We start from the raw sequence: 12,105 nt of genomic DNA on the forward strand, positions 1-12,105 counted from the left end.
GTTCAGGGACCACCGTCCCGCCTCTCTGCTCACTGATGCGTCATGTGTGTGTTTGTGTCTATGTGTAGTTGGAGGAGCTCAGCCCCACAGAGAAAGTAGTGGAAATGCTCACTTCAGCGTGATTTTAAATTACACATAACCATTAAAAAGTACAAATAAAAAGCACCAGTAACGTCAGAGTTTATCAATACTCAGATTTTTAAAAATCCGGGGCACGTTTAATTAATACCGAGTCTCAGTCCCTATACCTTTTAGGTAATGCAAAAACATGAATGGCTCTCACCAGAGCCTGTTTGTTTTGTCTCAGATGAGTTCAAGATGTGTCCGTCTGGCTCTGAAGCACTACCTGCTGCTCACAGGTACAACCACCCGACACACATTCACTGTTCAGTGAAAGTCAAAGGGTTTCCTGAGTCATGGAGTCATGGTGCTCCTTTATTGACAGCACGTGACTGAAGTCAGGTCCTTCTTTGCTTTGGTACCGTACTGGCACCCAGTGGACAGTAACGGTAATACAAACCTGAGAAGTTTAACACAAGGGAGGAATTCTGCAGAACAGATTTCAAATATTTCAAATAATTTTAAGGCAAATTAGAAGCTGACTGCACACTGAAAATAAGGAATGTCACATTTGACATCATCAAAGGAGGAAAAAAGGAAATACCATGTTGTAATATCTGTTTTTATGTCTCCCCTGGTGCCAAGACCTAGAGCAGATATTGATTTGTTTCTTCTCGAGCATATTCTGCACAATGTACACATTTGAAAAATGTATTACAAAACATGTATTGCATGTCCTTTATGTGCTTTTTTTAGGACATGATGTGTTTTCTCTATACATATTGGTCACCATGAGATCGTTCAGCCAGGCAGGTAAGTCTCAAAAGTGTTGCTAACTTTTTTTTACAAACCAAAGTTCATATTCCAGTTCGGTTTGTCATGCGGGGAGAATTTTCACACAGGTGTAAATTCTCTCAATTAACAAATAAGACAAGTCACAGAAACCTAACATTTTAAGATTCTATGCAGAAAGCGAAGCGAAGGCCGTTGTCGACACCGGGGCCCTGTTGGGTTCAAAGGCTCCCATTTGGATCCCAGACCTGAGGGCCACCATGTGCATGATCTTCATTCATACTAGTTTGCTGCACTTATTGTATTCGTTTGTTTCTGTACTTTTGCTCTGGTTTATACTCTTAGATGCTTGTTTAAAAAAGGAGATGCACTTATGACTTCTGGTGACTAGTTCTCTTAAATACTTATGTTGAATACACTTATTGTAAGTCGCTATGGATAAAAGTGTCTGCTCAATTACTGTAATGTAATGTAATGTAATCTTACAGTTTCTTGCTAATCATTTTTAGTTTTTGCAGCGTCATTAATAATGTTGCAGGTTCTCTGTGAATCAGAATACACTCATGTGTGGTTTAATTCTGTATGACTGATGATATCACCCCAACATGACAAACCTACTCCCACCATCACATCACGCTGCTCTGTGCTTCTGTTTCAGGTATCGATTGAGTCTTAAAAAGTCATTATTTAGCCACTGGACTCCACATGCTGCAGGTGTTTTCTAAATGCAGCCCGTTTATTTTCAGGTGTTTCTGAAGGAGGGCACTCTAATGAAGCTGTCCAGGAAAGTCATGCAGCCTCGCGTGTTCTTTCTGGTGATTGATCATTAAATCCAGTTTACGTTGTACTGTTGTTCTGCCTTCAAAATATATGTATATTATTATCTTGACCGAGGGCGAAGGCCGTTGTCGACACCGGGGCCCTGTTGGGTTCAAAGGCTCCCATTTGGATCCCAGACCTGAGGGCCACCATGTGCATGATCTGCACCTGTGAGTTCACCCTCACCTGGAGGAGGCATCACTGTCTGTGGAAGGGTCTGTACCACTACGACTACTGCTGCTCATACAAAGCATTGTTTAATGAACCCCCTTCTCATCACAGTTACATGTGTGTCTGACAGGTGGTGCGTCAGGCGTGCTCTGCCAATAAGTAAACGCGGAGTTCTGAACATTCAGCAGCACAAAATCAGATTTAAAGTCTGATGACATTATTTATTAAAGAAACAATAAGGAATTTATCTACTAAAAAGTATTGTCTGTGATATATTTTCTTCCTCTGAGCTGCACTGTTGTCCAAAATCAAAGTCCTGAACACCTACGCTGCCAGTGAGGTACGCACACTGTGTGGTTTTGTTGCTCTCCTGAACTATGTGTGGCTTTTTTTAAAGCTTTTTGCTTGAGTAATTATCTCTCCCTTTTAGGATGTTGCAGCATTGGACAGTCGGCCTTTGCTCGTTTTTTTCCCGAGGGAGGAGAAGAACGCTGCAGTTTAAGCTGTACCACAAAAATACGCTGTTTTACATCTTTAAAGCTGACGACATCCCCACCGCTCAGAGCTAATTGAACTAAAATGACAGACGGTGCCTTACAGTTGATATGCCAAAAGATTTCAGTCTGGGCTGATTTGGCGACAGACCCGTGGTTACCGTGGTAAACACGACCTTTCATTATTAAAGACTACTTTATTACTCTGTCGTATTTTTTTTAACTAAGCAGCCAATGTACTTCCTGTTTACATCGACACCCACGCGCATGCCCAGTGTACGTGAAGACTCACGTGATATTCGTTTTCAGGTGTGTTAGTATGGACGGAGATCAATTCGAAAACGATGCTGAAACGCCGTGTGGACGGAGATCGTTTTTGTTTGAAAACTGCGTTTTCGTTTGAAAAACGAGTAGTGTGGATGTAGTCTAAGAGGCAGACAGGTTTACCTGAAAAGGATTGACACGTACCATCATCTGGATAGGCCACTAGTTCATTTGGTTAACATTGGCAGGCGAGAGTAGAGAAATTTACTGACGTGCGGACAGTATAATTAAGGTGTTGAAACCACAGATTTCGTGGTGGCCTGTCTTCAAGCAGGGGCATATCGAAACATCAACACATAATACCCAAAATGTGTGGTTGAGTCTGTACAGCCAGTCAGACATGTCCTTCCACCTCCAATTATGGGCCTTGTGCATAGGACACTTGTGTGAACTCCCCCTTAAACAACTCAGATTGTGTGGGAGGCAGAGAAACAGAGACACCAGCAGAATTTTCTGTCTAATAAATGTCCATCATACATAATTTCTCTACCTACTAAATTTATAGGGCAGTGATCGGACAGCAGAAATGAATGTTTGACTGTGATGTTATCTAACACAGGATAAGGGCTTTGTGTACATTTCACTAATTGGTATGCCTCCTGAGCCAATCAAAAATGTAACATATTTACCTTTAATAGTTAACGTGACTTGTGGTAATTTTAGAAAACTTTCATTTTATTTCAAATACACATCTGGTATGTGGGTGTGAGTGGTGTTTGTCTAATTTCTAATGTGTGTATTGAATGTACAAGTTTGTCATATGCAGAATCTAAAGTTCACCCTCTGTTGTAATGTGTGTGCGTCGTTGGTCCATCACTGAGGTCCGCCCCGCCGCCTGCTCCTCCCCTCCTGACTGCTGATGTTGAGCCCTCCCACCAGTCCTGCCTCCATGGAGATTGTGGGCAGTCCCTTAGACAATGTCCAAGTTGTCACATTTATGGCACACAAAGTTTTCAGCTGGTGTGTGTTTTCGAAAGTCTCTGCCCCTCAATTCTCCTCCTCGCCTGTCATGGCCTGATTACATTGTCAGCTGGGCATCCTCGAGTTTGCGCTGACGAAAGTCTTTGCTTGTTCTCTGTCGTTGTTGCTCCTCAACGTGTTCAGCATGTTGCAATATGGTTGCAGTCTTCCATATCACACAACTTTCTTTAGTGTGATGTTTTTCAGATTCATAGATGGCAGGAAAGCGTTCTTACAAAGTTCAGTCAGGGCTGTCACTTTATGGTTATACATCATAGTCGTATACAACACATTCCAGGTTGATTACGGCTGAATGCCGCAGATATTTTATGATAATGCACAAAGGAGGTCAAAGTTCTCTTGAATTCTGTGAAGTTGCTCTTTGAACTCTCCACATGAGTCATGGCTTCTTCTTCTTTACATCTTCTTTCTCTGTTGTAATGTCCTCTTTGTCTCGCGTTCAGATAATCCAGATTTATATTGTCATCAGTGTTCCTTGATGGGGCTGTAGTTGTGAGCGTTGACATGGTGCCTGTAGATTTGGATGAGTCTCGTCCTTCTTCATCCTAGGAGTGTTGAGTGGTGGGTGTTGGCGGTCATGTTGTTTGTGCCTGGGGAGCATACAGCAGCGGCGTTGCGAAGACCAGATCAGGATCCACTCGAACATGTAAAACAAATACAAAACAAAAACAAAAAACAAAAGTTCAGCAGCATATTTTCCTTTTCTATCAGTTGTATATGTCTTATTCAAATACATCTCTTTCTTTCTTTACCTCTTGGACATTACTTCATCTGTTTCTGCTTCGCCTTTTCCTCTCTGCTCCACACACGGTTTGAATTGATCCAATTTTGGTCGTAGGCTAAAGTTGCCTTTTTCCGCGAACCCCAATTTTATCCGTTCTTCCAATTGTTTGGCTGTCTGATTATCTTTGTCCCACATGTATTTTATTATTGGAGGTAAGACCTTGGCATCAGGCTGCTCAGGCTTATTCTATGACTTTTTTTCATGTCCAAATGTTTCACCTTTATTTTATTTATATATTTTTTCCATATCATTCTCTTTTTTCTTTTTTCCCCAACTCTGTGTAATTTCTGTATCAAATTGAGACTGAATAAACCTCCCGCAGGAAAACCACATTCATTCACCCATTCGTTTGGATGTTGGCAGCTCACTTTCCCATATTTTCCTTTCATAAACATGACATTGGGTTCATCAGGCGAAGTAGCCTGGAACTTACTCTTCTCCACCCCCCCCCCCCCCCCCCCCCCCCCATATTATATTATGCTTTCTTTATATGGGGCAACGCGTTTTCTCTTTAAACAGTCGTCACAGTGAGTTTCTAGATTTGTTTTTGGCACAATCTGAATAAAAGCCGTTGCTCTAGACTCCCAGTCTAAGCCTTCTCTCTAGACAACATTTGTCCTTGCGGACTCTAAAGTCTCTTAGGTCAAGGGAACCCAGCGCTTACTGCCTAACCCCAAGATATTCAACCTCTAAGGCAGACACCAAACGCTCACCCCTAGTATTCCAGTCTTAGGTCCAAGGAATCCAATGCTTACGTCTACCTCTCTCCAAGGTCTGCAACATGCAACGCTAAACACTCATCCTTACACCAGTCCTCCTTCTCTAGATAACATTTACCCTTACGGACTCTAACATCTCTTAGGTCAAAGGACTTCAGCTTTTAACGTCTACACTGTCAAACACTCATGTCAACATGCAACGCCAAACACTGACCCCTCATTCCAGTAACCCAATCGTAATGCCCAGAAAAACGCTAGGATACGAGTTTAACCAACATCCACAATAAACCCACAAAACAAAATAAAAAAAACCCAATATGAACAACAACAGACATATTTGCTTTTCAGTCTCACAATATGGTCTTCCTGGATCGATTTCACAAATCCGATTAATTTTAAAAAATTCAGCGACTCACCAAATGAGAATTTGTAGTTATACGATCAGGACAGGAATCGGGCCTCTCTCTCTTAATTTTGTCTGGAGGTAAGTCGAGGCAGAAGGGCCAGTTCACCGATCCCTGTTGGCTCCTGACGATCTTACAAGGGATGCTGTTTGTGACGCCAATTGTGGTGGAAAATATTCCTATACCCGCTTTGCGTGAGTCTTTTAATGCTGAGATACATAATACTAAAAACCAGGTTGTCTTAAGTATTTTTTCTCTGCGCAGAGAAGGTTCAATCATCACAACAGAAAGCGTACAGTCTCAGTGAGGAAGAACCAAGAAAAAAGTGAACAAGCTTTCTTTATACAGAATGAGCAAAGGTGGGGGCGATGGCCAATGTTACAGACATTTGGTCTCAGAATGATAGGAACAACAAGGAAAAACAAACGGCCAGCAACCAAAACAAGCGGCCCAAAGAACTTGGCGCTGGAACATTCTCATACAACACAGTTAGTTATCTTTGTGAACAGAGAGGGAGAACTCTTCTTTTGCACAACAGAGACACGGTGAAGTTCAACAAAGTTCAGAGCAAAATTACTAATGCATGAATACAATATACTGAGTAGAGATATACTGTATACTACGTAAACAATTACCATTACATGTTTCAGTTTGATCAGATGTGACTGTAGGTTTTCAATCCCGGGAAACAAAAGTGAAGGTGAAGACAGGTCACAAAACATAAGATGCGTTCAAAGGTTGATGTACACGTTGATATTATCATTCGAGGTGAAGGTGCAGCCATTATAATGTGGTAAGTTGATAAGTCATGTTTTAGATTCATCAGATGGCTGTAGACTTCGATTCCAAGTCAAGGAGCGTTTCTAAAAGAGAATAGAAGAAATGAAACTCAAGTGCCCCGCCTCTACGATCCGCTTCGATGTGATTGTGAATATTTAAAGCTGCGTGCTCAACAACATCTTATCATTTATACCAGTGAAGCCAAAGCAGCATCAAGAGCCAAAACCAGCCACACTAACTTGGAGGAGTTACAGAGTTGAGGAAACAGCTAAATGATGAGGTGAGTAGCTGTTTCTGCATTTCATATCATTGTTGGAGTAAATAATCAGTATCATTGTGATTTATTTAATATCTTATCATTGTGTCCTACAGCCAAATAATATTAACATTATGGATCCTTCAAGTCATTGATGATGTATTCAAACGCTGCTGTTCAGTCAGATCTTTGGTACCTCCTTCCTTCATTCCCTCCTTTCTGTATTTAGGCTACTACTATTATCCCTCCTGTTTCTTCAGTCTTGCCTTTCAGTCAGTGCCACAGGGATTTAAAAACCCTTTTTTTAACAATTATTACTGATCAGTTGTTTTCTTGAAGTTTCATCCCACACTTCCAGGAATATAATTCTGGTGGACAAATGTGAAATGTTGTTGTTGAATTATTTTATTCAGCTTTTTTTTCTTCCTTGTTCTCCTCTGTGGCTCACACCATTTCTTTACCTTTCTTCCTTCCTTGCCTCCTCCTTCTTTACCTCTTTCAGCCATCTTTTCTTTCTCCCGTCTGTCCTTCTGACCCCCCCCTTTTTCCTCCTCCTGCCTCACTCTGTTTCTTCCTTCCTCACAGATGCCATCCTACCTTTCATTACTAATCTATGTATTCATTGCATACTTCGTTCACCTTTGTTTCTTCTTGTCCTCCATGGTTTTATATTTTGTCCGTTCTTATACCTCTTTTCTTTTCCATTCCTTCCCTCAATTGTCCCATTTCCTCTACGTCCACTCATTTGCCTTCCTTTGTCCTCTTCTGTTTCTCTTTCAAGATTTCCTTCTTTACCTACTTTCCTCTTCCTACCTTACTTTCTCTTTGCAGCCGTCTGTTGGTCCATATTTTTTTCTTCCTCCTCTCATACTTCTTTCCTTATCTTCTTTTATTGATCCTTCCTTATTTCCTTTCTGATCATTCAATGCGCCCTACTCTATTTTTCATTCCCCCCCATCCTTCCTTACTTCCTTTTTTTTTTGCTGCCTTTCAAATCAAACCACCGTACACAACCATACACAGTATGTGTAGTGAAATTATGTTGTGTCCAGATCAAGGAAGCAGCTAACAGATTCAATGCTCCTTACTCTATTTCTATCTTCCTCCCTTCCTCAACATGAAATGAACAATGATTATCCAAACATAATACGCCTCCGAGCATATTATTTGTCATTTTTATTCCCCATCAGTGCTGCTCAGAGTCAAACACCACTGCTCTCAAAACTGGAGGCCCTGCAGTGCCACTTTACCTGGGATCTGGACCCCAGCAGGTCCAAACTTTTACGTCTCAGCGACATGCTGGTGGACATCGGCACAGAGGACGGAAACAGCTGGCTGGGTCACATTTACAACCTGAGGGGATTCATTCAGTACAAGCTGGGCTTCACCGAAGATGCCCAGAGTTTCTTCAACAAGGCTGCAGAGGCCTTCCGCCAGATGAGAAAAGCAGATGACGGTCCCTGGTTAGTGGTGAACTACGGGAACCTGGCTTGGCTGCACCACCACCTGGGAGACCAAGCAGAGAGCGAGGCTTACCTGTCCAAGGTTGAAGCCCTGATGAAGAAATACCCATCTCCATCGCAGGACGAGCTCCATGCAGAGATCTACGCTGAAAAAGCCTGGACCCTGATGAAGTTCAGCACAGACAGAGAGCTGGTCGCAGATTACTTCCAGAAAGCCATCAGGATGCAGCCGGACATGGTGGAGTGGAACACCAGTCACGTCATGGGGTTAGCGAGTGGTTTTGATCACAGCGACACAGGGCTGGAGGCTGACATCTTGGAGAAAATGAGAGTCGCCAAGGAACAGGATCCAGAGAACTTGTACCTCGCTGCTTACTACCTTCAGCAACGTGCAAAGAAAGGAGAAAGAGTTGAGGATGAAGCACGTGAGTTAGCCGGAAAGGTTTTGAGAAATCCTGTCAGCACTTACAGTGGTATGAGAGCAATACTAAGGGTTTATAGAAACTATTTATCTATTGATGAGGCCGTTGATTTGGCAGAGGAGGCTCTGGAACAATATCCAGATGAGCGTTATCTGAAGAGATGTGCCGCACTCACTCTCAAATGGAAGATCATTTTTTTCAGTGACGGTCGCCCACAGCAAAGCACGGTAGAGAGAGCAATCAGTCTCCATGAGGAGGTGATTTCTTGTTACCCTGATTCTTCATTTGTGAAGAAAATAGACCTCGCAAATATATATGCGAAGTCCAATCACGGCCAGGCTAAAGCTGAGCAGATGTACCAGGAACTGCTAAACAGTGATCTGGAACCTGCAGACAAACAGCTGCTTTATAACCACTACGCAAAGTATTTAAACTACGATCGACAGGATCAAAACAAGTCACTAAAATATCACATGAAGGCAGCAGAGATACCGCATCAATCCTTCTATCGTGGGAACAGCATCAAAGTTCTGGAGAATGTTAAAAATAAACGCAGGAACTCAATGTGGAGAGAAATAGAGGAGTTTCTGGAAAACCTGCAAGAGCCATAGTGGTTTCTTTACAACACTGGTCCTAAAGCTGGAAAAATAAATTCATTGCATTACCTAAAAAAATCTGAGAATACTTATTAATTGAGCTGTATCCCTTTAAAAGTTAGGTGTCTTCACGTTTTTAGACTTTAGTAGTTAATGGAACACAAAAGCTTGGAAAAAAACAACAACTATATATTTGTAGGAAGTAGTACACTCGATTTGTACGACAGGCTGAATCATTCGATAACACTGGTCTTTTAATAACATCCACTGTGATGTCTAAATGTCATTAGCATTATTCAACATCACATGGTTTATTACAATAGATTTTGATCAGATGTTGTGTTTATTATATTCCTGTTGTGTGTTTTTTCCCTGTTAGCACTGTATTTAAAGTTTATGTAAGAACATTACTATTACTACTACTAGCAGTATGTGAAATCTGCTTTGCTGTATTTCTTTGAGTCGTGGAATATAACATTCTCTAATAATGTAATAGTAAATTTGATGCCTGTAACCTGAATATCACAGCAGATGCAGTTGATTGTATGTATAGAAAGTATGTCAAGCTGTGTCTCAGAAGAACACAATTACCTATTAATACTATTAAATATACAATGTGTACACTAAGAAATCTTCCACCTGTGTTTTTTCTAGCTTGTTACTATACAACAAATTAATCAACTCTTTAAGTTGTGTTTTTTTTTGCTGGTTACTATACAAGAAATTCATGTACTCTACACAATCTTGCAGTCCTCTTCACAGGGCGCTGATGGATGTTAGTCAAACTACAGCTCTTGAAAGCTACTGCCAAATTGGAAGATGGCAGCAGACTGTAGTAATGCAGGTGTCTCCAGGTAACCGCTGTCACCGCTGTTCACACCAACACTCTGCAAACGGCCGCTGCTCAAAATATTCACATATGCTAGATATATAAGTGTGTCTAAAATAATGCTTACCAAGTTAATATTTCCATTTGATGGGAAACAATGTGGGATACTTCAAGATGAAGAAAAAACTGTTTCTAACTTTGAATCAACTTAAAGGAACAGTGTGTGAGATTTAGTGGCCTCTAGTGGTGAGGTTGCAGATAGCAAGCAACAATATGACCCTCAGCTCAGCCCCCCCCCCCCCTTTCTAAGCCTATCGGAGATCTGCGGTGGCCTTCAGGTAGTGAGGTATCTTTAGGTTTTATTACTGCAAAGAGCTACTTTTATCAATACTCTGTTCTTTTTCATGACAAATGACTGCTTTGAAAGCATACTGTATATAGAATAAAAAAAATTCTAATTAATTATAACTAATGTTTACAACAGCAAAGTCACTTTATAAAGTCATTAATATTTCACTGGAGTAAACCAGTACCTGAATAAAGTTTATAAATAATAATAATGAGGAACACAGACATTAGATAGTATCAGTCATTCCTCCCGTCCTCTGTCCTCCTGTCTGCTTTGTCTCAGCCAGTAGAGAAGTTTACAAGAACAAACTAAGATAAACAGTAAACTTCAGACAGACATCTTTCGGTTTAATTTGTTTATTAAAAAAAAGAAAAAGCTTTTGGCTGATCGCATGTGCTGTGTTTGTGTAAACATAACGGGTTAGGGTATAGTGGATGAGAGCGGCCAATTGAATTAGGTTTTGTTTACATGTTAGTGGTTGTGGAACAGATGTATTGATAAGTGATTGGCTTTTACTTGCGAATGTTTTTTTTTGCAGTAACAAGCGAAGTTGCCGTCAAATCAAGTATTCTTCACTTCACCTGGTTCAGGGACCACCGTCCCGCCTCTCTGCTCACTGATGCATCATGTGTGTGTTTGTGTCTATGTGTAGTTGGAGGAGCTCAGCCCCACAGAGAAAGTAGTGGAAATGCTCACTTCAGCGTGATATTAAATTACACCTAACCATTAAAAAGTACGAATAAAAAGCACCAGTAACGTCAGAGTTTATCAATACTCCGATTTTTAATAATCCGGGCCACGTTTAATACCGAGTCTCAGTAGCCATCCCTACCTTTTAGGTAATGCAAAAACACAAACGTCTCTCACCAGAGCCAGTGTCCGTTCTGGGCTGCTGTAGAAACACGGCGGTGCAACATGGCGGACTCCGTGGAAAAGGACTCGCTCCCTAATTAGATATAAATGGCTTTTTCTAAGCTAAATAAAACACAACGATTATTAGTTTCAGGTCATTATACACTAGAGTTATGCATAATATATTCCTTTTCTGCCAACTAATCCCCCTAAATGTTACACATTGTTCCTTGAAGAGAACCCTCCTGTTATTTTCGTTTTTTTAGGTACAGCAATGATGTTCCCGGTGCATGTTTAATCATCCAAAAGTTGTCAGAAACCAAAAAATCCTAATAACTATAGTTTGTACCTCATCACCAACACCATTACTAACAATTCAATCAGTATTTAGTGGAATGGAGTTATTCACCCCTCCATAGATCACAGTTCAATTAGGATAACTCAATCGTTTTCATGAAAAATACATGTTCAAACTATTTTTTTAGGTGCATTGGAAAAACCTAGATATAAATTGCATTAGTCTACCATAACATGTATTATTTTTCTAAATCTTTTTTACATTTTGAAACTTTCTTTTTTTCATGGGGTGATGTAGATAAATAGAGAAGAGACACCTCTCACTCAAAATCAAGCCAAATGAGTCATAAGGATTTGTATTGAAAGTAAACTTTATTCATGTTTATTTATAGTGTTAAGAAACAGACATTTACAAAAATGAACAAGAGATGAGCACAATGAACGAGGTGTGTGTATGTTTGCATGCGTTTGTCTGTGTATCTGTGTCTACACAGCACACGAGTGACATGTCGTCACACATGCATGCACACATGCATGCACACACACAATTACTTACTTCAGACACTAGTGTACTGGGTGCACTTCTCTCCCGGATCTCCCTCACTGTGGCTGCAGCGACTGGGGTCCTCGGTAGGTGCTGTCTCCGTTGTATGTGCGGCACCACGAGTGCCTTCCCAAGTTCCTCGAGAAAGATGCGCCTCTTGTACAGCTTC

General features: G+C 41.0%; 1 protein-coding gene and 2 long non-coding RNA genes across 3 annotated transcripts; 2 read left to right on the top strand and 1 right to left on the bottom strand.

Moving 5' to 3' along the window:
* Positions 1 to 1,683: 1,683 nt before the first annotated feature.
* On the top strand, positions 1,684 to 2,539 carry LOC142939342 (uncharacterized). The gene is made up of 2 exons (XR_012949960.1): positions 1,684 to 2,182; positions 2,273 to 2,539. It is a non-coding gene; the product is annotated as an uncharacterized LOC142939342 (long non-coding RNA).
* Positions 2,540 to 5,870: 3,331 nt separating this feature from the next.
* LOC142939305 (uncharacterized) lies at positions 5,871 to 9,321 on the bottom strand. Its single transcript, XR_012949952.1, has 2 exons — positions 7,835 to 9,321; positions 5,871 to 6,411 (listed from the first exon to the last, which is right to left on the bottom strand). It is a non-coding gene; the product is annotated as an uncharacterized LOC142939305 (long non-coding RNA).
* Positions 6,555 to 9,696, top strand: LOC142939304 (antiviral innate immune response effector IFIT1-like). Its single transcript, XM_076082580.1, has 2 exons — positions 6,555 to 6,608; positions 7,775 to 9,696. The coding sequence occupies exons 1-2, from the start codon at positions 6,601 to 6,603 to the stop codon at positions 9,078 to 9,080; spliced, it is 1,314 nt and encodes a 437-aa protein (XP_075938695.1). The 5' UTR covers positions 6,555 to 6,600; the 3' UTR covers positions 9,081 to 9,696.
* The last annotated feature ends 2,409 nt before the right edge of the window (positions 9,697 to 12,105 follow it).

The sequence above is a fragment of the Anarhichas minor genome, unplaced genomic scaffold, assembly GCF_050575085.1.
Source record: "Anarhichas minor isolate MPS153535 unplaced genomic scaffold, ASM5057508v1 ptg000096l, whole genome shotgun sequence".
NCBI lineage: Eukaryota > Metazoa > Chordata > Actinopteri > Perciformes > Anarhichadidae > Anarhichas > Anarhichas minor.